Below are 24,027 nucleotides of genomic sequence, written 5' to 3' on the forward strand. Positions count from 1 at the left end.
TGAATTATTTTATAACTCATTCGTTTACATTATATAAAGCCTTAAAGTTCTGCATAATTAAGGGCGTGGCCACTTTGAGTGACAGGTGGATTGCCGTTTGTCTGTTAGTCATTACGACACCTCAGCTCCGCCCACGTCTCGCCTCTTTGCCCATTTTCAGTTATCCGGGTGTGGCAACGATGGCAATGGCCAGCTCGACCTCACTTTACACTTCAAAACTGCTCATCAGAATCCTATGGGTGACGTCATGGACACTACGTCCATATTTTTTTAACAGTCTATGGTGCTAATGTATGCAATTTACACAACAAAACAGGACGTTGTTGTAACTCAGGCATACAATGTCCGATCTGCCCCAAACTTCACATGTTTGATAATAGTCCTAACCTGAAGACTCTACATGCCAATATTTGATTATAGTCAAAGCGCCACCTGCTGGCAGCAGGAAGTGTGGCACATTGAAAGGACTTTGCCATATTTCTCCTATATTTAACTGCTTAAATGCATGTCGCCCACTATTCGCTGTTTTCCTGAGGCCACCGGGTGGCGGTGCTCCTGGGTGTGAGGGCCCTTTCATCGCTGCTAGCAGCTTTTTTTACAAGTAATAACCATATAATATATTATTTAGTGATACAATGTCAATACACTAGTGCTGTCAGTTAAACGCGTTATTAACGACGTTAACGCAAACCTATTTTAACGGCGTCAATTTTTTTATCGCGAGATTAACGTTCTTTTTGGTCTAACAAACTTTGTAGTTTTTTCACATGCTGTTGCAGCAACTAGTAACGTTAGAAAAACTACAACACCACTCCGGATGTAGCTAGACCGGAAACAAAACATCAGGCACGCTGCGGCTGCCCACACTTGTTTGGGCCATTAAAAGAGTAGACGTGGATGGCAAGCGTGAGACGCCGAAATGAGAAACGTATTATGCCATGGTTTAACTCAGGGGTCTTCAACTAAAAGTGCTTGTCTTGAGCGCTGCTTTCTGCTCTGATGGTGCATTCACACCGGACGCGAATGAAGCGTTTTGCGCGAGTGATTTAAGTCAATGCAAAGACGCAAATAGACATTCTGCGGCGCGAATTAAGCGGCGTGCATGTCGCGTCATTCGCGTCCGGTGCACCTGCATGCTTGACCGCGCGTCTGGGTCTGAACGCAACAGTGAGCATTGCAACGTTAACTGTTTCATTAGCCTACGTCAAAAGGCTTCGCGGTCCGGATTTGGACCGGAGTCCGCTAGTTGGCGACCCCTGGTTTAACTGCACTATAGGCGGAGTCCTAGTTTACCTTGCATGTGCACTTTGTAATTTTATTTTGTATCACCCTGTTTTGATCCCTTAGAAAGGGCTGTTGAAGGGGCTGTTTGTGCAACAAAGTATTTTTTTTCACCCTTTTATTGATGGACAGTGTTACATTGTGTGAGCGATTATTTCCTCCAAGTGTGAATGACTGCTTCAAGTGAGAATGTTGGTGTGAAATCGAACACTACAGTATGCCAATGTTGTTTTCAATAAAACAAACATTTGAACAAAGCAAGCCGATCCACTTTTCTATGTTGATAAGAGCATTAAAATAAGAAAAAATAATGGGACAAAAAGAAATCAAGGGACATTTAGAATAAATAAAAATGTGCGATTAATTGTGAGTTAACTATGGCATTAATGCGATTAATCGCGATTAAATATTTTAATCGTTTGACAGCACTACAATACACCAATCTATCAAAATATGCTTTTACCTTAAAATACACCATAAATTATATGGTAATTCATAGCTTTTACCTGCAAAAAACATACATTTTACAATATTTTACCGTACAACTGGTGACACTTTACAATATTATATGTTAACAACAAAAATACTGCATAAGCATAATCTATATCTTATTAAAATATTCATTTGAACATTTATTAATACATTGATCAAATCAAAAGTTATACTAAATGAAGCGAGGGTGTAGAGTAACATTAAAGCTATTTTAAGGCATTAAAGCTACACTGTGTAACTTTTTTAGTTTATTCTTAGCTAAAAACACTTAGTTCTTTCAAAAATATATGTGCTCATTAATGTATATTTACTTCTTTCAAGTAATAAAGTATTCTCGTAAGTTTATAATATGCCATTGAAAATACATACGGGTGAGGGTTCGAATGCGGGTCGCCATGTTGCCCCTCCATCTTGAAAGTACATTAGCCAAAGAGGGACATACCCGTGAATTCAAGCTTCGCCTTTCGCGTTTTAACACTCGATGGCACCGTGTCGAATGTGGACGAGGTCGAACTGGAAGCCATGTTAATCTTGGACTAAATCGGCCACCGTAGGAATTAAAACGAAATCGGAATTGAGAGGAACAGAAACAAAAATTCTCTGGATGATCATATACCTTTTCACCACTAGATGGGGGAAAATATATCACACAGTGTAGCTTTAATAAAAGAAATCCATAGGGCAAAACTTTAAAATATGTCAGTTGGTGATCAAAGATGAGTTTTAACGGATCAAATTATTGACTATAGGGGGATTTTAACAGGTTTTGTCTTTTTCTGTAAAAATTACACATTTTATTTTATTGAGCAAGCTGGCAAGTTTTAGGATGTGTAATAATAGCTTTTTCCACAACATAATAGCAGTACTGGACAAAAAAAACACAACATATGCAGGTTCAGCAGTGGCTCTCAATCCCAGTACAATAAGAGGTGGAGGACCAGACGAACCAGCAGCCGTTCACACCTCAGATGGAGTCAATCTGAGCCAGGAGGAACAGGCTCGGTTCATTCGGGACTAAGCGCTGTGGGAAATACTGACGGATTGCACGGGAGATACGAGGCTTTATTCTGACTCTGCCCTTTGGTTGGAAAAATATGGGCATTCCTTTTTCCCTCTTACTTACAAAGACAGGAAGCTTTATAGTGTTATTGCAAGAAAATGAACTGCAAATGATGTGTGTTAGGTGTGCAACTGCAGCATTATGTCATGTATCTATTTAGCGCTGCCACAGGTCTGTTGTTATATGAACTGGCTAAACGAGTTATATTTTATTGCTATTCTTCATTAGCAGTACACAAAACTAAATTTCACAGACGACATGCACATTAAACGTATTTATGACCAATTCCATTTTGCTTCCAACATGATTCTTTAGCGGACGCCCCCACTGTTAATTACCACATTCATGTACGGTCATCATGTAAATATGATCATTTCGACATGACTCGAGTGCATCATAAGCCTCCAGATCCTCAGCACAGACAGGCCTCCTCCGCGAGATCTCGAGTGCCTAAACTGATTTAGACTCTCAGGACTTTAACCAGTTATTGTGTGGGTGGATTTAGGGAAGTATAATTAAGATCAAGTGCACTCTAGACAGCTTCCCTGCAGCAGATATTGTACAATAATAAATTGCAGACATGTTCGTTTGGATTCATACCGAAGTACTTTGTTGTAACTGAGAGCATTTGAATGCCAAATCTGCATATCTCATAAGAACACATGCTGTTCTTATGAAAGCTTGTTTCTGCCACTGAATAAAAAATAAAAGGTCGGACTTCTTTTCTCAGACTGGTGAGATATAAAGTCCAGTTCTGAGGAAAAAAAGAACAGTTTACATCTCGCAATTCTGCTTTTTCTTTTTTTAAATTGCATGATATAAACTCTAAAAGTTGCAATCTTTTTTATTTTTTATTCTGTGGTGGAAACAAGCTTCCATACTGTTCTGAATTATTGGTACCTTGTAAAAATATTGTTTTACCTTTTTGACCAGTGACTTTTCCACAGACTTTCTAGTTGTTTGTGAATGCTGGATAAGGGTTTTAAAATACATTATTGCACTAATAAACAATTCTAACTAATTTATGTACTGGTCTGACCAATTCACCACAAAGAAAACTCAAAACTGGCTTCAAACCATAGTGGTGTCGGATTTGCGTATCATTCTTTAAATTTCAGAAGAGCAATATCTAGCCAAAGAAATATTTTAAAACAGAGCATAATATTTAATATCCAAAGACATTTACAAAACTTTCAAAAATTTCCAGAAAAAAAAAAAACACTATATGATTCTCCATGACTGTGGGAACCCATCAAAGCTTCTTATTTTGCCCTTTTACAGTCTTGATGTTGTTTTTGTGCTCTACTAGAACAGGCTTTCCTGCTTAAATGTTGATTATTTTCCCATATTCTCCATTGTTGCGGCTCCTCTCTTCCCAGTCTGTCAGTAACGCTCTGTTTAGTTCCTGTCTCTATGAAGCCCCTCCCTCTGAAAAGCACAATGTGCTCTGATTGTTCGGCTGGATCAGTGTGTTGAGATTGGTCAAGTGCTTGGAGTGTGTTTGGGAAATGTCCCGCCCCTCACCATAACCGCCGGTTTCAACACACTACTAACTCACTCAACCAGGCCCCGCCCCTTTATTCTGTGTTTTAAAGGGTTAGTTCACCCAAAAATGAAAATTCTGTCATTAATTACTCACCCTCATGTCGTTCGACACCCGTAAGACCTCCGTTCATCTTCAGACACAAATGCAGATATTTTAGTGTAAAGCTGATGCTGAGAAAGGCTTCAGATAGGCCTCCATTGGCATTCAGTACATTCACACTCCCAAGACCCATAAAAGGCACTTAAAACGTCGTTACAAAGTCCATCTCACCACAGTGGCTCTACAATAATTTTACGATGCGACGACAATAGTTTTTGTGCGCAAAAAAAAATCTAAATAACACCTTTATCCAACTTGTTCTTGTCTTTCGTGTGTGCCTCCACGACGCATGCGCGAGAATATGACGTAGCGCCGGCCTTCGGGAATCCATGAAATGCCACTTTAGCCCCATTTTGAGAACTACGCCGAGACCTAAAGCACGATCAATGTAGAATTCAACAGCTTAGACACGCGCGTCTTCCTCTGCTTGTAAACAAATCGCTTCTGGGTCATGTGTCCGAACGCCGGATCTGCGTCATATTCTCACGCATGCGTTGTGGAGGCACACACGGAAGACAAGAACAAGTTGGATAAAGGTGTTATTTTGATTTTTTTTTGCGCACAAAAACTATTGTCGTCGCTTCGTAAAATTATTGTAGAGTCACTGTGGTGAGATGGACTTTGTAGCGACGTTTTAAGTGCCTTTTATGGGTCTTGGGAGTGTAAATGTACTGAATGCCAATGGAGGCCTATCTGAAGCCTTTCTCAGCATCAGCTTTACACTAAAATATCTTCATTTGTGTTCTGAAGATGAACGGAGGTCTTACGGGTGTCGAACGACATGAGGGTGAGTAATTAATGACAGAATTTAAATTTTTGGGTGAACTAACCCTTTAATTATTTAAATTAGGAATATTGTGACGTGTTTGAAATAAAACTCAATGGAGGCGTTTCAGGGAGTTCAGAAACACTGACACTGATATAGAGAAGAACTCCATCCGCATCACAGGACCCAGTTAAAATCCATAAAGAGGATGTTTCTAGGATCAGACTGCTTCAGGCGGTCATACCTTGGCATAGTTGGTGGTTTTGATGAACCACTGCTTAAGAAGCTTCTGTTCCACAGGAGCTCCAGACCTCCATGAGCGGCCGCTTTCATCCACCTGTTCATCTGCCAGAACCGTCTGATCCACGGGGTCCCAGTTCACCAGCGCCTGCACACAGTGCCGCAGAAAAACTATCTGAAAAACTAAAATGTCTAATATTAAACCAAGTGGAATCTGTAAATAAATGCTAACGGATCTTTTCTATTCGCTGACTTTGACTTTTATTCATCATGTTGGCTCAATGGCTTTTAATCAGCAGGTGTCAAATGTGATTTTTAGTGGATGTATGAAGTCATTTCTCCTGAAATAGTCTCTCAATAGTTCTGGGCTCAAAAGTTTGGGATCAGTAATATTTTCGAAAGAACTCTCTTCTGCTCACAATGGCTGCATTTATTTGATCAAAAATACAGTAAAATCAATAATATTGTGAAATATTATTACAAATTAAAAGAGCTGATTTCTCTGTGAATATATAGTAAAGTGTAATTTATTCCTCTGATCAAAGCTGTATTTTCAGCATCATTACGCCAGTCTTCAGTGTCACATGATCCTTCAGAAATCATTCTAATATGATGATTTGATGCGCAAGAAACAGTTATGATTATATCAATGTGGAAAACAGTTGTGCTGCAACATGTCATTTTTCAAAATTTTAATAAACAAAGTTTGAAGTACTTTGAAATGGAAATCTCTTGTAAAACACATGTATTTACTGTAACTTTTGATTAAATTAATGCATCCTGAATAAAAGTATCAGTTTCTTTACAAAAAAAAAAATTCAGTGATCCCAAACTTTTGAATAGAAGTGTATTGTTTTATCAATTATCATTAAATATTACTTACAATATTTACATTAAACATTACTTAATGAGCATTAACTCTGAGTCTCTCAACCGTAGAAGAAAAACCGGCTGATCACATGACGTGCTCTCACCTCTTTCTGATAGGCCAGTCCAGCCTCAAACAGCTTGATGAACAGATATTGGGTCCACTTATAATAATCAGGCAGACAGGTGGTGATCTCCTGTCAAAACATTAGACAAGACCCCATTCAAATGAAAGAAGTCAAATAAAATAAGATCAAATAAAATATCTGAAAAAAAGATCCAACCCATGGGCGGAAGGCAGAGCAACAATACAATATACAGGGCAAAACAATAAGGATAGTATAGATATTTTTCCAACAAACATACACACAAACAATATTTCTAAAAAAGTATAATTGCAGTGGATCAGTGAAAATACCAGGAGGGCGAGTACAAATCTGAATTACTCGTCGGACCGAGCCATAGAGAAATAATCCACTACCAGTAAGACATTTGACAACAGAAGGAGCATGACAGAGAATACTGTGAGTTATCTTGTCTGTAATATTTCGGTCATGATGTGGTGAACTAATTTATATATTAAAGGGTTAGTTCACCCAAAAATGAAAAGTATCCCATAATTTACCATTCTAGCTGTATATGACGTTCTTCTTTCAGCCAAACACAATCTGAGTTATATAAAAAAATATCTTGGCTCTTCCCAGCTTTATAATGGGAGTTATACCTTAAGATTTTGAAGCCCAACAAAGTGCATCCATGCATCATAAAAGTAATCCATACGGCTCCAGCGGGTTAAAGGGATAGTTCACCCAAAAATGAAAATTAGCCCATGATTTACTCTCCCTCAAGTCATCCTAGGTGTACATGACATTCTTCTTTCAGGCGAACACAATCAGAGTTATATTAAAAAAGTCCTGGCTCTTCCAAGCTTTATAATGGCAGTGAATGGTTGTGTCGTTTTTGAAGTCCATAAAAGTGCATCCATCCATCATATAACATATAACTACTCCACACGGCTGCGGGGGTTAATAAAGGCCTTCTGAAGCGAAGTGGCAAGTTTGTGTAAGAAAAATACCCATATTTAAAACTTTATTGACTAAAATAACTAGTGTCCGGCGGTCTGCGGTACACGAGTCGACTTGCAGTGAAAGACTGACCCTTGACTCAAGTATATTGAGGAAGGCAGAAGCGCAGAGGATAGAGCAAAACAAAACACCGGTCATGAATTAGAATTTTTAAAGAGAATTGGTGGAGGATTTCGATATAAGAGAAGAGGGGCTTGAGTTTGTTGCCCAGCACTATCGGCGAGAGCCATCAAAGCTTGAGATGCCTCTGTACATCGCGTTAGGGGTCACTCTTTTAGCACAAGTGGACTCGCATACCGCAGACCGCCAGACGCTAGTTATTTTAGTCTATAAAGTTATTTTTATTTTTCATAATTTTAAATATGGATATTTTTCTTACACAAACATGCCACTTCGCTTCAGAAGGCCTTTATTAACCCCTGGAGCTGTCTTCAGAAACGACACAACCATTCACAGCCATTATAAAGCTTGGAAGAGCCAGGACTTTTTTAATATAACTCAGATTGTGTTCGTCTGAAAGAAGAATGTCAAATACACTTAGGATGACTTGAGGGAGAGTAAATCATGGGCTAATTTTCATTTTTGGGTGAACTAACCATTTAACCCGCTGGAGCCGTATGGATTACTTTTATGATGGATGGATGCACTTTTTTGGGCTTCAAAATCTTAAGGTATAACTCCCATTATAAAGCTGGGAAGAGCCAGGACTTTTTAAATATAACTCAGATTGTGTTCGGCTGAAAGAAGAACGTCATATACACCTAGAATTACTTGAGGGTGAGTAAATCATGGGCTAATTTTCATTTTTGGGTGAACTAACCGTTTAATAAAGGCCTTCTGAAATGAAGCCATGCAAATATCCCCAAAAAATATCCATATTTATAACTTGATAAACTATAATCACTGGCTTTCGGTAACGGCCGTACGCGAGTCTAATTCCAGCAGAAGATTGACCTAATTGCTTGTGTTTAAGAACTAATGTAGTTGTATTTTTTTGTAATTTGTAATTTGTGTAATTTGTTAACATGTTGTATATCTACATTAATGTATGAATTGGAAAATTGTCTGGAAATTTGAAATCGGTTTTCCTCCAGTGTGGTTGACTATTATTATTACTTTTGCTCCTGCATAAGAATCAATATTGAATCTGATTATTTGAGTTTAAATTAGGGCTGTCAAAAGATTAATCGCGATTAATCGCATCCAAAATAAAAGTTTGTGTTTACATAATATATGTGTGTGTACTCTGTTAATTATTATTTATATATAAATACACACACATTCATGTATATATTTAAGAAATATTTGCATGTATATACTGTATATACATTTATATAATCTATAATATATATAAATATAAATGTTTTATATATAAAAATAAAAATTTTCTCTTAAATATATACATGAATGTGTGTGTATTTATATTTAAATAATAATTAACAGAGTACACACACATATATTATGTAAACACAAACTTTTATTTTGGATGCGATTAATCGCGATTAATCTTTTGACAGCCCTAATTTAAATATTTGCAGATTTTTTTTTTTTAGTGTCACTCAATTATCATTGTCACTGGAATTCAATTTGCGGTGTTCTCTCTCTCTCTCTCTCTCTCTCTCTCTCTCTCTCTCTCTCTGGGCAGCCAGCTCTGTCTGTATCTGCCCGTCTCTACGGCCAGTGTGTGGTTGCTCAGTCTGTACCTCGTCATTCTTCTTCTGATCTCACTGTCTTTCACTGTGCTCAGGTATTCTGCTGTTGTGTAGTCTCCATTTAGGGCCAAATTACATTCCAGTTTACTTTGTTTTTGTGTTGTTTCAGTACAATAAGTCGGGTCATTTTCTTTTTGTGCTTTAATCATTTGGTTGGGCTGAACTGTGTGGATGAGTGTGTCAGTGTCCTGATCCTGGCTGTTGTTAGTCATGTTAGTTTGTTTTTGCAGCTTCAGGATCAGCTGATGGCTCGTTTCTCAATGTGGATAAGAAGAGAGTATTGGCCTAATTCTCTCTCTCTCTCTCTCTCTCTCTCTCTCTCTCTCTCTCTCTCTCTCTCCTTTTTTGAGATATGATATAATTTACTGAACTGAGATGTGACATCATGAATTGAGCTTGAATAGAAAAGTTTTAAACCATATCTTGTTGTTCCTTGTCCTATTCAATATCCACGAAAGAACGGATTAACCCTTAATCGCCCCTCAAGTAGGGTTTACGTTTGAGTCCCTTGTGCTCAGATAGACCCCAAACTTTTACAGAGCGATTGCATAAGGAAATATATTTTTTTTACATGGAAAACTATATATCATTTTTTATTTACTTCTCAACTATACATTTATGCTGTGTTTTTGTGGGTATTTGGTAGTTTTTTACCTATTTGCTGCACAAATACCTAACTATGTCATAAATTAGCTCATTAAAATTATTTTTTTATGAAAAAATCACTTGAATGATGATCTTAAATAAATATAAATAGTTTTTGGACATTGCTCTATGTGTTAGGGATAGAATACCGCCATCTGTAGGTTTGTGGAAAAACTTTAGGAATTATAGTTAAAGAGAAAGAGAGTGCAATGACCACATTATCCAATAGAGGTCCATAGGGAAGTTATGCAAAAGTTAAGCTGCCTTTCATCTTTCTTTTATTTGCCCTTTTCCCTCTCTTTCTCATGATTGTTCCATGTTGCATTTGTGCTCTAGTATTTGTCCTTCATTTATGTATGGAATTTTTTCAGATTTATGCCAGTTTTGTTGATTTTATTTGCCAGTTTCTATAAAAATGCTCTCTGTTGCAGTCACACACATGTGTGTGTTTGTGTGTGTGTGTGTGTGTGTGTGCGTGTGTGTATGAGACAGAAAGTTCGTTCCACTTTGTGTTTATGCTCTAGGACCAGATCTTGATATAAATGTAGACATTTTCAGATTTATACTGGATTTAGTTGATTTTTTTTACAAACAAAGTGAAAAAAAAAGCATTTTTTACATTTTCCCATTCATTGCCAAAATCCAAAAAAATGCTCCAGACACCTGTGTTTGTGTTTGTGTGTGTGTGCGTGTGAGTGAACATGCTTGTTCCATATTGCATTTGTGCTCTAGTATTAGTACTTCATTTATGTATGAAAATCTTTCAGATTTATGCCAGTTTTGTTGATTTTATTTGCCAATTTCAATAAAAATACTCTCTGTTGCAGTCACAAACATGTGTGTGTTTGTGTGTGTGTGTACGTGTGTGTGTATGAGATAGAAAGTTCGTTCTACTTTGTGTTTATGCTCTAGGACCAGACCTTGATATAAATGTGGAAATTTTCAGATTTATACTGGATTTAGTAAAAAAAAATTGACAAAAAAAGTGAAATTTTTTCATTTTTTACACTTTCCCATTCATTTTCAATGTGGGGTCAATCTGACCCCGAGGGACTTAAACGGTAACTTTTTTTTTACACACCCTTAGAACAACCAAATCAAGCCCAGATTTTTTGTGCATGTTTAGATAGATTATTTAGGAAAAGTCACCGAGTCTCATGGCCCTGAGATGAAGGGAACACTTTAAAAAATGGAGGAAAAGTCCAGTCCAATTATTGGGGAATCCCTATTAATCCCTATCCCTATTATCTATGTGGAAATGGGAAATAGTTCAGTGCAAATGTAATTTCTTGCAGTTTTCTGAATGGTTGAGACATACGTCATATGTTATTTTATCAAACATAAAACAAACTAAAGGCTTTTGCATGATTACCATATGATTCCGTAGCTGATGAATACATTTTTACTATGAAAACAACTTTCCCCAGCGGACAACTATCTATCTATCTATCTATCTATCTATCTATCTATCTATCTATCTATCTATCTATCTATCTATCTATCTATCTATCTATCTATCTATCTATCTATCTATCTATCTATCTATCTATCTATCTATCTATCTATCTATCTATCTATCTGCACTTATGAACACAGGACCAATCAATGCTCCCATTTGAAGTAATCTTAATGTGTAGAACCAGACGGACACATTGACGAGAATATCAGTTTTGTAGGCTACATTATTTCGTTCTGTTTACCATATTATTTATGAGAATGAATTGTATAACATGGCAATATTATTGCAGAACATATTTCACTTTTCTTTTTGCAAATATGTGTTAATTTGCATTTCTGTTGTCCAATTAGATAAATAGATAGATAGATAGATAGATAGATAGATAGATAGATAGATAGATAGATAGATAGATAGATAGATAGATAGATAGATAGATAGATAGATAGATAGATAGATAGATAGATAGATAGATAGATAGATAGATAGATAGATAGATAGATAGATAGATAGATAGATAGTTGTCCGCTGGGGAAAGTTGTTTTCATAGTAAAAATGTATTCATCAGCTACGGAATCATATGGTAATCATGCATATGCCTTTAGTTTGTTTTATGTTTGATAAAATAACGTATGACGTATGTCTCAACCATTCAGAAAGCTGCAAGAAATTACATTTGCACTGAACTATTTCCCATTTCCACGTAGATAATAGGGATAGGGATTAATAGGGATTCCCCAATAATTGCCGCCAGTCTCTCATCAAGAGGGGTCAGCTCCGGTGTCCCCTTTCCCTCACCCGTGGCAGACACACTCTGGCGATGGAGCGCTAGACGCTTTTTTGCCTCGAATTTGATGTCCGACCATTTCTTTTTTATTTCGGCCACCTCGCCAACGATAACTTCTACTTCACATTGAGTGAAGTTACGTTTTTTTAATTTCCTCTCTGTGTTTGCCATGATTTCGCAAATTATGAATATTAACTTGTGTGCGTTTCACAGACTATTTATGGGCAACTATGGGCGTGACATGAAGCCGCAAAAGCTGCGCTACATTTAGAATTGATTGTGATTTATTAAGGGAAAACTGCAAAGGATGTGCGTGCGCACGGTTTTATAAATCCAAATATTTCTGTGCGTACGCACGTCCTATGTTTCATCCGTACGCCACATCTGACGCAAATCCTACGCAAAGTTTTATAAATGAGGCCCCTGGTGACTGTGGGGGCCATTTTAGTCCAGTGAACTCATTGTCATGTTCAAGAAACCAATTTGAAATGATTGGAGCTTTGTGACGGTGCATTATCCTGCTGGAAGTAGCCATCAGAGGATGGGGACATGATGGTCATAAAGGGATGGACATGGTCAGAAACAATGCTCAGGTAGGCCGTGGCATTTAAACGATGCCCAATTGGCACTAAGGGGCTTGAAGTGTGCCAAGAAAACATCCCCCACACCATTACACCACCACCACCAGCCTGCACAGTGGTAACAAGGCATGATGGATCCATGTTCTCATTCTGTTTACGCCAAATTCTGACTCTACCATCTGAATGTCTCAACAGAAATCCAGACTCATCAGACCAGGCAACATTTTTCCAGTCTTCAACTGTCCAATTTTGGTGAGCTCGTGCAAATTGTAGCCTCTTTTTCCTATTTGTAGTGGAGATGAGTGGTACCCGGTGGGGTCTTCTGCTGTTGTAGCCCATCCGCCTCAAGGTTGTGCGTGTTGTGGCTTCACAAATGCTTTGCTGCATACCTCGGTTGTAACGAGTGGTTATTTCAGTCAAAGTTGCTCTTCTATCAGCTTGAATCAGTCGGCCCATTCTCCTCTGACCTCTAGCATCAACAAGGCATTTTCGCCCACAGGACTGCCGCATACTGGATGTTTTTCCCCTTTTCACACCATTCTTTGTAAACCCTAGAAATGGTTGTGCGTGAAAATCCCAGTAACTGAGCAGATTGTGAAATACTCAGACCGGCCCGTCTGGCACCAACAACCATGCCACGCTCAAAATTGCTTAAATCACCTTTCTTTCCCATTCTGACATTCAGTTTGGAGTTCAGGAGATTGTCTTGACCAGGACCACACCCCTAAATGCATTGAAGCAACTGCCATGTGATTGATTGATTAGATAATTGCATTAATGAGAAATTGAACAGGTGTTCCTAATGATCCTTTAGGTGAGTGTATATTTTTAATGAAAATGAAAAGAGGCAGAGTGGAGTTTTATGACATTTCTCCTAGAGCGCATTGAATGCGTGTCTATTTCGCTTCAAAGGCTCAATTTACACGTACGTCCAATTTCGCTGTAGACGCACGAATGGATTCAAAATGTTCAAGCGTCCAACTAGACGTGGTAGACACGATTTTGACGCTATATTCACGTTTTGTGTGAATGCAGCATAAAGACTCTGCAGTCTAGAGTTGAGTATTCGGGCCAGAAGAGTAGAGGTCACCAAGAGGTGATGAAGAACCCGATGTCCACTGTCAGTCATCTCTGTATTGGTCTGGTCTCTATGGTAATGCGACTAAACCGAAGCAGTCTTGAGCTTAAGACAGCCAGACCCAGAGTTTGCATCACTTATCAAACTCTAAAAGCATTAAGAAGGCAGTCTCTAATCCAATTAGGCAAAGCTGAACTCAAAGTGGCACGTCTGGCACCAGCCCAGAGCTGCTCATCAGCTGGCCATTGCCATAGATACAGTCAAACACAATCCTGCTGTGAAAGAGGACACAAGCACCGACAAACATGCTCTGGGTTTAAACAGTAACGTACAGAAGAGATTTGTTTATGGCTTTTAACTATGTATGGCTTTTATTTTGTGTTTTGTGCTAATTTAAGGAAAAATGGCTCGATTTTTTTGAGATTTTAAGGGCCCTTTCACACCTGCCTTGTTTGGTCCGTATTTTCGGACTTTTCAGTTTGGTCCGAATCAACATTATTAAATTATATATCATAAAAAAGCGGTAGCTAACGTTAATTGAATCAAGCAAACAAATAACTGTTGTTATTGCTCCAAAAAGCTTGACTTACCTTGAATTTAACACTAAGCTTCCTTCCATCAGATGCGTGATAGCCAGGCGTCTCATTCAATGGCCAGCTCAATTGACGCTGTGTGCTTCAAGATTCTGACGCAAGTGCTAAGATTCCGATCGGCCCAGAGAAATGTAAATTATAAGAATTTTCCAATAATGTTTCGCCTCTCCGGTTCTACGCGATTCACGTAATTGACCCAATTGACCAAGAAAATGGTGATTGTCCCTGAAAAGCAACAAGTTTGCAGGTGTGTAATTAAGAGTTTATTGAGGAAAAAGTCATAGTTAATAGTGAGAATTGGACCGTAAACTAAAGTGTGACCCAAAAATTGTGAATTTATAATCAAAATTTAATGACTAATCTTAAAATGTATGTTTTTACAGTCCATTTGGTCAGTTCAAGAATAATTTATGCAATTTTATATTATTTATTTGAAAGGCTTAAAAGAGCCTATCTTTGTATTGATCAACTGGTTGAGGTTAAACGGTTAGTTCACCCAACAATGTAAATTATCCCATGATTTACTCACCCTCAAGTCATCCTAGGTGTGTATGACATTCTTCTTTCAGACGAATAAAATCGGAGTTATATTAAACAAGTCCTGGCTAATCCAATCTCTATAATGGCAGTGAATGTGGCTCTGTTTTTGAAGTCCATAAAAGTGCATCTGTCCGTCATAAAAGTGCAGAGGCATTTTCTTTCCTGGTTTGGTTGAAACATGCCCCCATAAATCACAGCCCAATGGAGCATAATCACTCATATTCTGACTAGAACTATGACGACGTCAGGCTAGCAAAGACACCCAATGTGAGAAATTTTGAGCTGAATTAAAAGGGTTATGCATGAAATTGCAATTTTATAAATAAAATAAGCTTTCTGGACAAAGAAAAAATTAAGTATAATTCAAGGGCTTCGGGTCATTTTGACCCGCAAGGGAAGGATTTGTTACAAAGTGCGCGTGAAGGACTTTAAGTGTTATATATAGGGAACAATTTTGGAAATTTCAATGACTTTCATATTTTGCATTACCTAAGGAAACTGATTTAAAACAATGGTTTAATGGTTTAAACAATGGTAACTATTGTGATAAATGCAGCTGTGATGCACATGGTGGCTAACAATGCCCTTTAGTGCTCAAAATACAGCATGGCCTCTTTAACTCAGGCATGCCCGTCTGACGATGTGCGTCTGAGGAAAAACCCCTGATGTGTAGTTACACAATGAAGTAAGGCAGCAGAATTAACAGAGAGATGCAGGTCAGTTCCCACATCTGTTGAATGTGGGCTCCGTCCACCTCCGCACACTCACCCGCTCCCAATTAAAGCAGAGCCCCAGGCTGTCCAGCTGCTTCCGCATGGACTCGATATTACTGTAAGACACACAGAGAGGCGGACAAGACAATCAGAGCTGTTAGGGAACCCGGGCGACGGATCGTTGTGTGTGTGTGTAGTTGTGAGTGTTTGGATGAACAACACTGAGGGCTGCTGTGTGACTGATCGAGTGGAGAAACGGCACCTTTTGGTCCACGCCTCTGGGTCCAGGTCTCGCTCGATGGCAGCGTTCTCAGCCGGCAGACCAAACGCATCCCAGCCCATGGGGTTCAACACCTGCAAGTCAAACAACATCGAGCGGTTAGTAGGCCTGAATGATATGGACAAAATTTCATATCTCGATTTTCATGCCAGATATCTCGATATCGATACAATACGATATGACTACATGTTCGGTGAAAACCAGAATCTGAATTAAAATGTGTTTGATTTAAGCCTACATTTCAAAAATTTGTGTCAGAAAATGTATTGTTTTTAAGCCTTTCGCACGTACGATCACAGGTGTAATCAGTCTAGGCTGGTCCCTGGAGCGGATGATCAAGTGCATCACATGATCAAATGTTGAATTTAGCCAGAGACAGGCTCGCTCAGAGCTGTCATATATCACAACTTTTCAGTGTTTTCAACCACATACTGTTTATTTTAGGTTTCAAACATATAAATTCACACAAGTACTAAAAAAACAATACATTTAGAGCCTGTAAAATACACACTGATGTCTATGGAAGAGGTAATAATAATCCTTTCCATTATAATTCGACACGTTTTATTCATATCAGATACACATTGTGTAAGTAACTTCAATGTTTACTCTATTCTATTCCCAGTTCACCAGCCACTTACTTTTAAGTATTTCGGGAGAAGTGGATGAATTCATGTGTTGTAAACATAGAGGTTGTAAATCCAACAGATCCGATTCTCTGAACTGCGTCTGCGGCACAAACTAACACGGCGGCGCCCATCGCGCATACAGCTCAACTAACGCCATCGTTATAAAGGTGTTTAAACAACAATATACTTCCACTTGCATGTATTTGACAATCGGAATATCAGATATTTCATGCCATAGCTAACACATTTGTGAATATTCTCAATAAAAAAGGAAAAAATGACATAAAAGCAGATCATCATTCATTCAGCGCTGTTGCTGCTGCGGTGTGTCACGTGACAAGCAATGACGCGTCACCATGGAAACGCCGCCCCCCCTCTCACAATATAGTTCCCGCGCCCCTGGTAGTGTGTGCGCGCTGGCTTTAGCGGTGCATTCAAGGGCACTCGTAAAACTGATGTTTGTTGTGACTGCCAGAGTTGTATGCAGGGCGAGCGCGGAGAGGGGAAATCTATATCGTCTATATTGTTGCTTTTTCGATAGTAATATCTTGAAAGTTCATATCTAGATATAGATACGATAACGATATATCGTTCAGCCCTAGCGGTTAGTAATGTCAAAGCCCTTCGGTCTGCTTTCGTAATCTGCCCTGATCGACATCGGAATCCAGACTCATGCTCAATCCATATACTGTATATCGGTAAAAAACTAATTTGATGCGCTAAAACTTTTTTCACAAAAAAATTCCTTAGCTATTGTTGTAGGGGAGCACGGGGCACAACCTAACACGGGGGTTAGTTGTAACACGCATGTTTTAACCCATTCCACACATGCAAGAATGACGAAACTTAGTGTATTTACTAACATTTAACATTTATGCATTTGGCAGACGCTTACATTGCATTCAAGGTACACATTTTACATTTGGTCAGTTCTTGCTTTCCCTGGGAATCGAACCCATGACCTTGGCCTTGCTAGCGCCATGCTCTACTGTTTGAGATACAGGAAAGCGATGCCAGATTACTAGTTGCCATATCAACATTATTTAGAGAAAAAATATCGCCACAATTAAAAAATCTCTGGAAGATATTACTGAACATGTATTTAACCATAGCAAAAGTAAATTTCTTACTTAAGTTTAGTTTTCATCTCTGTTTTTTGTGTTTATTTAAAATCTGATATTACTTTAATCTTATATCTGTTATTTAACAGTTGAGATCGTTCTTTAATGCTGATCTAATCAGCAGAAGACACGAGCCGCGGTTTAAATCCCAGTTGCGCAGATCGGGTGCGTTGTAACACTGCGTTACAATGAGCCCCTATTACACTGTAAAAAAAAAATCAGGTCTCCAATTGAAAATTTTCTAGTGACCGATCACATCTAAATTTTTGAGTTGGCCAAATTGAATTTCTGTGAATTGATGCAATTTAACCACTTACCTGTCACCGTCCCGCTGGCGGGACACCTGGCACTCTTTTTTTGATCTGCTTTTTTTCGTATCATATATTTGAGTAATTATCATAAATTAGGTATCATTCGAAAGCTTACGAACTCAAAATTCATCCTGTGAAAACCGCTTTGAAATTGGACGTTGACGTTGGACGCGTTACCATGGAAACGGTACTTTAAATTATTCTAGCGGGCTCCTCCCCTAGTGGCCGTCGTCATGTTTTATATTACAACATTTATTATAACTACTTTATAATAAAAATATTTTCTAATCTTGACAAAACACATATCGTCGGAAAGGTCTGAGTCTCAGGGTTCCATATTTGGTGACCATTTTGTGATGGAAGGGATATTTGGACAGAAATTTACAGAAAACTGCATCAAAAAAACAATCAATGGAATATGTGTGACACCCGGTGGCTATTTGTGGTACAGCGCCTAAACAAAATCTCATGGGAACTTCAATTTTTGTGATATCAACTTCAAATTTGGAAAACAACTTGGTTAGACATATGGCTTTGATTTTATAGTAATTTTAGATTAAAACATTTTGTAAAATATATATTTTATATAAAATAAAAATATTTAGTACAGTATTTTTTATTTACAGTAAATTTAAATTTCCATAACTTTTTCATACTTTTCATATTTTGATTTGTGTTCACTTCAGCAATAATCTGCCGAGTGTCTGCTTTAAAACAAGACCAAACTTAGGTCTATATTCCAAAGAATTCTTGAATTACAGCCCTTTAAGTTTTTCACAGAAATTCAATTTGGCCAACTCAAAAATTTAGATGTGATCGGTCACTAGAAAATCTTCAATTGGAGACCTGATTTTTTTTACAGTGTAGAAATATGCCATTATATTCTATACTTTTATGAATTCTTTTGAAAAACCATGAGAAAAGGGTGAATAATGACTGAGTGTCAATGTTCAGAAATGATTAATTATTATTATATTTTGAACTATGCTGTATAGCTGTATTTAGCGATGTGTTTGTTGTCAAACTCAAAAATGAGTATATTTTTAATAATTAAAAATGCCATTATTTTATTTTAAAAAGCTAATCATTGTATTTTGTAGACAAAATATTTTGGTTTGTCTTGGATATTTTTTTGATTACATCAGGTAACATTTTAAGCTGTCATTTGGTCATGTTACAATGTACCCCACCTACGGGGCATGTTGTCACATTTCACTTCCATTCTTTCGGGGTAAATCAAGAAAAAAGTATACACTGTATTAATGAAACAAAACCACATAATTGTACTAGACATGTGTGCAATTAATGTGGGAAAAAATAAATACTCTGAACCCCAAGTGGATTTACACAAACTGAGAAAGTCAAAAAGCGTTAGGTTGTGCCCCGCTCTCCCCTGTGTATCCTGAACCCTTTGGCCAACCACTTAGAACACCTCAGCAACCGCTCAGAATTATAGCAACCAGCCAAAATCATTAAAACTACTAATCTGCCTTCCAACTGCCCCATTTACAGTTAAATAACCTTCAGACATCAAGGGTTTTTCAATGTTCAGCCCGGCTGGATGATGTTCCCGCATGGATATCAGCCTCTAAATCCAGAAGAGTTACAACATATGTGACATGCTATAACTCAGAAGAGATGTGCACTCAGATGTGACTAATAAAATGCATGTAGTCATCATCATAAAGACTGTGTTTGGTAAAGTGTTTAATGGAGAATGCAAATGGAGAGCATGAACTCGCTGAAAGCATCGTCTATATTTCACACTAATGTGGAGTCATGTCATTGTGCCCTCATCACCACAGACGATCACAGAGATAATAACATCTCTATCTGACTCAATCCTCTTTGCTCTCTTTCTTTCTCTTATATTGTGTTTCTGCAAAGGACAAGAGGAAAACAGCAAAGCAGAGATAAAGACAGATTACAAAAGATTAAAGGGTTAGTTCCCCCAATAATGAAAATTCTGTCATTAATTACTCACCTTCATGTCAGTCAAGTCAGACTTTTGTTCATCTTCTGAACAGAGGTTAATTCTCGTGTTACGCAGCACGTTTGAGCTTCAGCAAGAACCAATGAGGTTCATTCTTGTGTTACGCAGCACGTCTGAGCTTCTGCAAGAACCAATGAGGTTCATTCTCGTGTTACGCAGCACGTTTGAGCTTCAGCAAGAACCAATGAGGTTCATTCTCGTGTTACGCAGCACGTTTGAGCTTCAACAAGAACCAATGAGGTTCATTCTCGTGTTACGCAGCACGTTTGAGCTTCAGCAAGAACCAATGAGGTTCATTCTCGTGTTACGCAGCACGTCTGAGCTTCTGCAAGAACCAATGAGGTTCATTCTCGTGTTACGCAGCACGTTTGAGCTTCAGCAAGAACCAATGAGGTTCATTCTCGTGTTACACAGCACGTTTGAGCTTCCTCAAGAACCAATGAGGTTCATTCTCGTGTTACGCGGAACGTTTGAGCTTCTGCAAGAACCAATGAGGTTCATTCTTGTGTTACGCAGCACGTTTGAGCTTCAGCAAGAACCAATGAGGTTCATTCTTGTGTTACGCAGCACGTTTGAGCTTCTGCAAGAACCAATGAGGTTCATTCTTGTGTTACGCAGCACGTTTGAGCTTCTGCAAGAACCAATGAGGTTCATTCTTGTGTTACGCAGCACGTTTGAGCTTCTGCAAGAACCAATGAGGTTCATTCTCGTGTTACGCAGCACGTCTGAGCTTCTGCAAGAACCAATGAGGTTCATTCTTGTGTTACGCAGCACGTTTGAGATTCTGCAAGAACCAATGAGGTTCATTCTTGTGTTACGCTGCACGTTTCAGCTTCAGCAAGAACCAATGAGGTTCATTCTCGTGTTACGCAGCACGTTTGAGCTTCCTTGAGCTATTCTTTACAAGGAGACAAAGTTTTTAGTGCAAATGTCCCTCAAGTCTGCTCCCAGGGTAGCAATAACTTGCGATGCCTGGACCTCCAGAGCCACCGTCTCATATGTGACCGTTACAGCTCATCATGTCAACAGTGAGTGGAAGCTAATTTCATACGTGCTTCAGACGAGAGCTATGGATGATAGCCACACGGGCGCAAATATTTGCGAGTATCTCAAATCTGTGGCGGACGAGTGGGGGATAGAGACACACGACCTGGTTCTAGTCACCGACAACGCTTCAAATATGAACGTGGCTGCAGAGCTTGGCAACTTTCTACATGTCCGTTGTTACGCTCACACCCTAAACCTCGCCTGCCAACGAGCGCTGAAGTTGCCCGCTGTAGCCCGACTGTTGGGTCGAGTCAGACGGATCACCGCCTTCTTCCACCGCAGCAGCACAGCCAGTCATGTGCTGGAACAAAAGCAGGCCCTACTCGGTAAGCAAAAGGCTTAAAATTAATTTAAAAAATAAAAGATTTACCTTTGTAATAGAAGTGAATCTATTTTAACGGTTGCATTCAAAGCAAGCTTTTTATTATTTTCTAAATTACCAGTAGGCTATTTAAAAATATAATTCCTTATATAGGCTACTAGTAATTAGCTTTTCTTCTTCTTTTTTAATTTTACCAGAACTGCCTAAACACAAACTGAAGACAGATGCTCCAACAAGGTGGAATAGTGGCTTTGACATGGTTAATCGGTTCCTTGAACAGCAGCCTGCCATCTGCGCTGCGCTCCTCTCCCCTCAAGTAAGTATTGGATTTAAGATTTAATCAGACCTAGTAGCAAGCCAAGGTTTGAAAAATATTTTAGTTAATTGAAATAAAAAAAAACTAGACTTTAGAATAAAAATATTATAAAAATATGATATTGTGTACACACAAAACTAACTAAAAAAATATATATATATACATATACAGAAAATGTCTTAAGTTTTGTTTGTCAATTTGACACGACAGCCTTGAGGAGGCACTGGTGCATGTGTAGTTTGAGACAGTCTAAATGACTGTGAGTCGTTGTGTTGGCGTGAATGGAGAACTCTTATAGCATACAGTGTTAATTCCTTTATTTTGACTTTTCCTGTTCTCAATTCCCATCATCCTTACAGGTGAGGAAAGGTGCGCATGACATCTGCACACTGAGTGAGGGAGACGTGTCCGGCACTGAACACCTTGTGAAGACCCTCAAGCCCATGAAATTGGCCACTATCACAATGTCTGAGGAAAGCATGCCTGCTCTCTCAATCATCGCCCCACTACACACACAGCTCCTGGCCGACTTCACCCCTGCACCAGAGGATGATCCGATGACCCGGGAAATCAAGCATGCCATCCGGGAAGATTTGAGGAAGAGATACACATCTACAAAAGAGAGGCACACACTCCATACAGCATCTTGCCTGGATCCTCGCTTTAAAGCTCTCCCATTCCTTTCAGAGGATGAAAAAGTGGAGACATACAGCAGAGTGACTACAGAGGCTGCATCATCCCTCGAGGTATTCTCTCTTGATATTAATAATTCTACTTTTTTTAGAGAATGATTCATTAATGATCTGATTAATAGAATGCTTTGTATCAGTTGTGTGCTTTGTATGCTTTGTGTCTTAATTCACTGCTTCCCTGTGTTAGGTGATGAGGCAAGAGGCTGAAGTCCCTGAGGGGGAAGGTGATGACATGGCTGAGGGGCATGATGACGGTGAGGAGGATGATGCAGTTCAGAAGGTTTGCGGTGAAGCCCTGAAGCTGGATGAAGATGGCCCTTCCACGCCCTCTGCCTCAAGACCATCTTCTCTGACTGCACTGCTGGGCCAAACATTTAATGTTGCTGTCACCATAGCAGAGCCCAAGTCGGCACACACCAGGGCTGAGGAAGAGGTTTGCATGTATCTGAAGGCCCCTTCACTTCCTCTCACCGATGACCCCCTTGAGTGGTGGAGCACCAACCATCATGTGTATCCTCTCCTAGCTAACCTGGCCAAATGATATTTATGTATTAGGTACAAGCGTTGCTGCAGAGAGAGTGTTCTCCACTGCAGGAGACATTGTGTCAGCACAACGGAGCACACTCACGCCCCAACATGTGGACCAGCTGGTCTTCCTCCATAAGAATCTGGTCATTCCAGAGCTATGAATGTTTAGTACAACTTGATTGCTCACAAGTTAGTGTGTTGCATTTTGTCACTGTGTTCTACAGTACAGTATATAAGCTGAAGCTACAGTAAGTTGTTCAAAAATGTTCATTTTGTCTTCTTAATGATTAAATTGGACAATTTTCTTCTAGAAAGACAAGGTGTTTAGGTGGAGAAAAAACTTCTTCTTTACCTTGACATGTTTCGACTGCAACCTGCAGTCTTCCTCCACCTGAAAACGTTGTCTTTCTAGAAGAAAATTGTCCAATTTCTACAGTATGTTGGTTCTGATCTACTTCCTAAAGGAAATAAGCCTTTCATTTATTTGTTATTGTTTAGTTCAACTTGATGAGTCACAACACAATGTGATGTATTCATTTATGTGTAACTACACGACACTACACGACAAGTGCTTTGAGTTGTTGTTACTCAATAAAAGAGTTAAGAAATTCAGTAGCTGACTTTTTTTTAACCCTTTAAGACCTAAGGGTATTTTTACAATTAATTTTCCGCCTGGTGTCATTTACTAAAAAAGCTTGTAAAACATCAACCCTGTTGTGCACAGACAATTGACACACCTCTTTTTTTTCAAGACAAGTTGCACTGTCAGTATATTTGTGTTGCATTGATGTCACCTGAATGTAAAATAAGTTATGGGACCATAAAGACAAATGAAAACATAAAACGGAAATTGAATTGAAAATATTGAAAATATTTATTGAAAACACACACAAATAAATAAAAGCTAAGCATATTTCCTCTGGAAAACAGTTTGTTCAAGTCTTTGGAGTCCTGGAACTCAGGAATAAACATGAGAACTTATACAGAACCAAAACTATTTACATTTTTCCAAAAAAAGTCCAGGCGCTTTTGGCCTCTTTGGATTTTGGACATTTACTGGTGCCAAGCCTCAAACCAGTTCCTATCAGGAACTTCTCCTCAAACTTTCTTCTCAAACTTTTTCCTCAAACTTTCTCCACAAAACTGCAGCGCGTCTCTCTCTCTCTATCTCCTCAACACTAGCCGTGCGTCTCTCTCTATCCACAATAACAGAGCTGTGGTTCATGCGTAATGACGCACACCAACGT

General features: G+C 38.7%; 1 protein-coding gene across 1 annotated transcript in view; it reads right to left on the reverse strand.

Annotated features, from left to right (window-relative positions):
- lars2 (leucyl-tRNA synthetase 2, mitochondrial) overlaps window positions 1–24,027 on the reverse strand; it is a 192,980-nt gene that overhangs the window by 112,723 nt on the left and 56,230 nt on the right. The window contains exons 4-7 of the mRNA XM_079836140.1: window positions 15,804–15,895; window positions 15,597–15,657; window positions 6,459–6,548; window positions 5,489–5,632 (exon numbers count right to left, since the gene is read on the reverse strand). Of these exons, the coding sequence (XP_079692266.1) occupies window positions 5,489–5,632; window positions 6,459–6,548; window positions 15,597–15,657; window positions 15,804–15,895 (387 nt within the window). The remainder of the gene's footprint in view (window positions 1–5,488; window positions 5,633–6,458; window positions 6,549–15,596; window positions 15,658–15,803; window positions 15,896–24,027) is intronic.

The sequence above is a fragment of the Gobio gobio genome (genome assembly GCF_949357685.1).
Source record: "Gobio gobio genome assembly, chromosome: 15".
Classification (NCBI taxonomy): Eukaryota; Metazoa; Chordata; class Actinopteri; order Cypriniformes; family Gobionidae; genus Gobio; species Gobio gobio.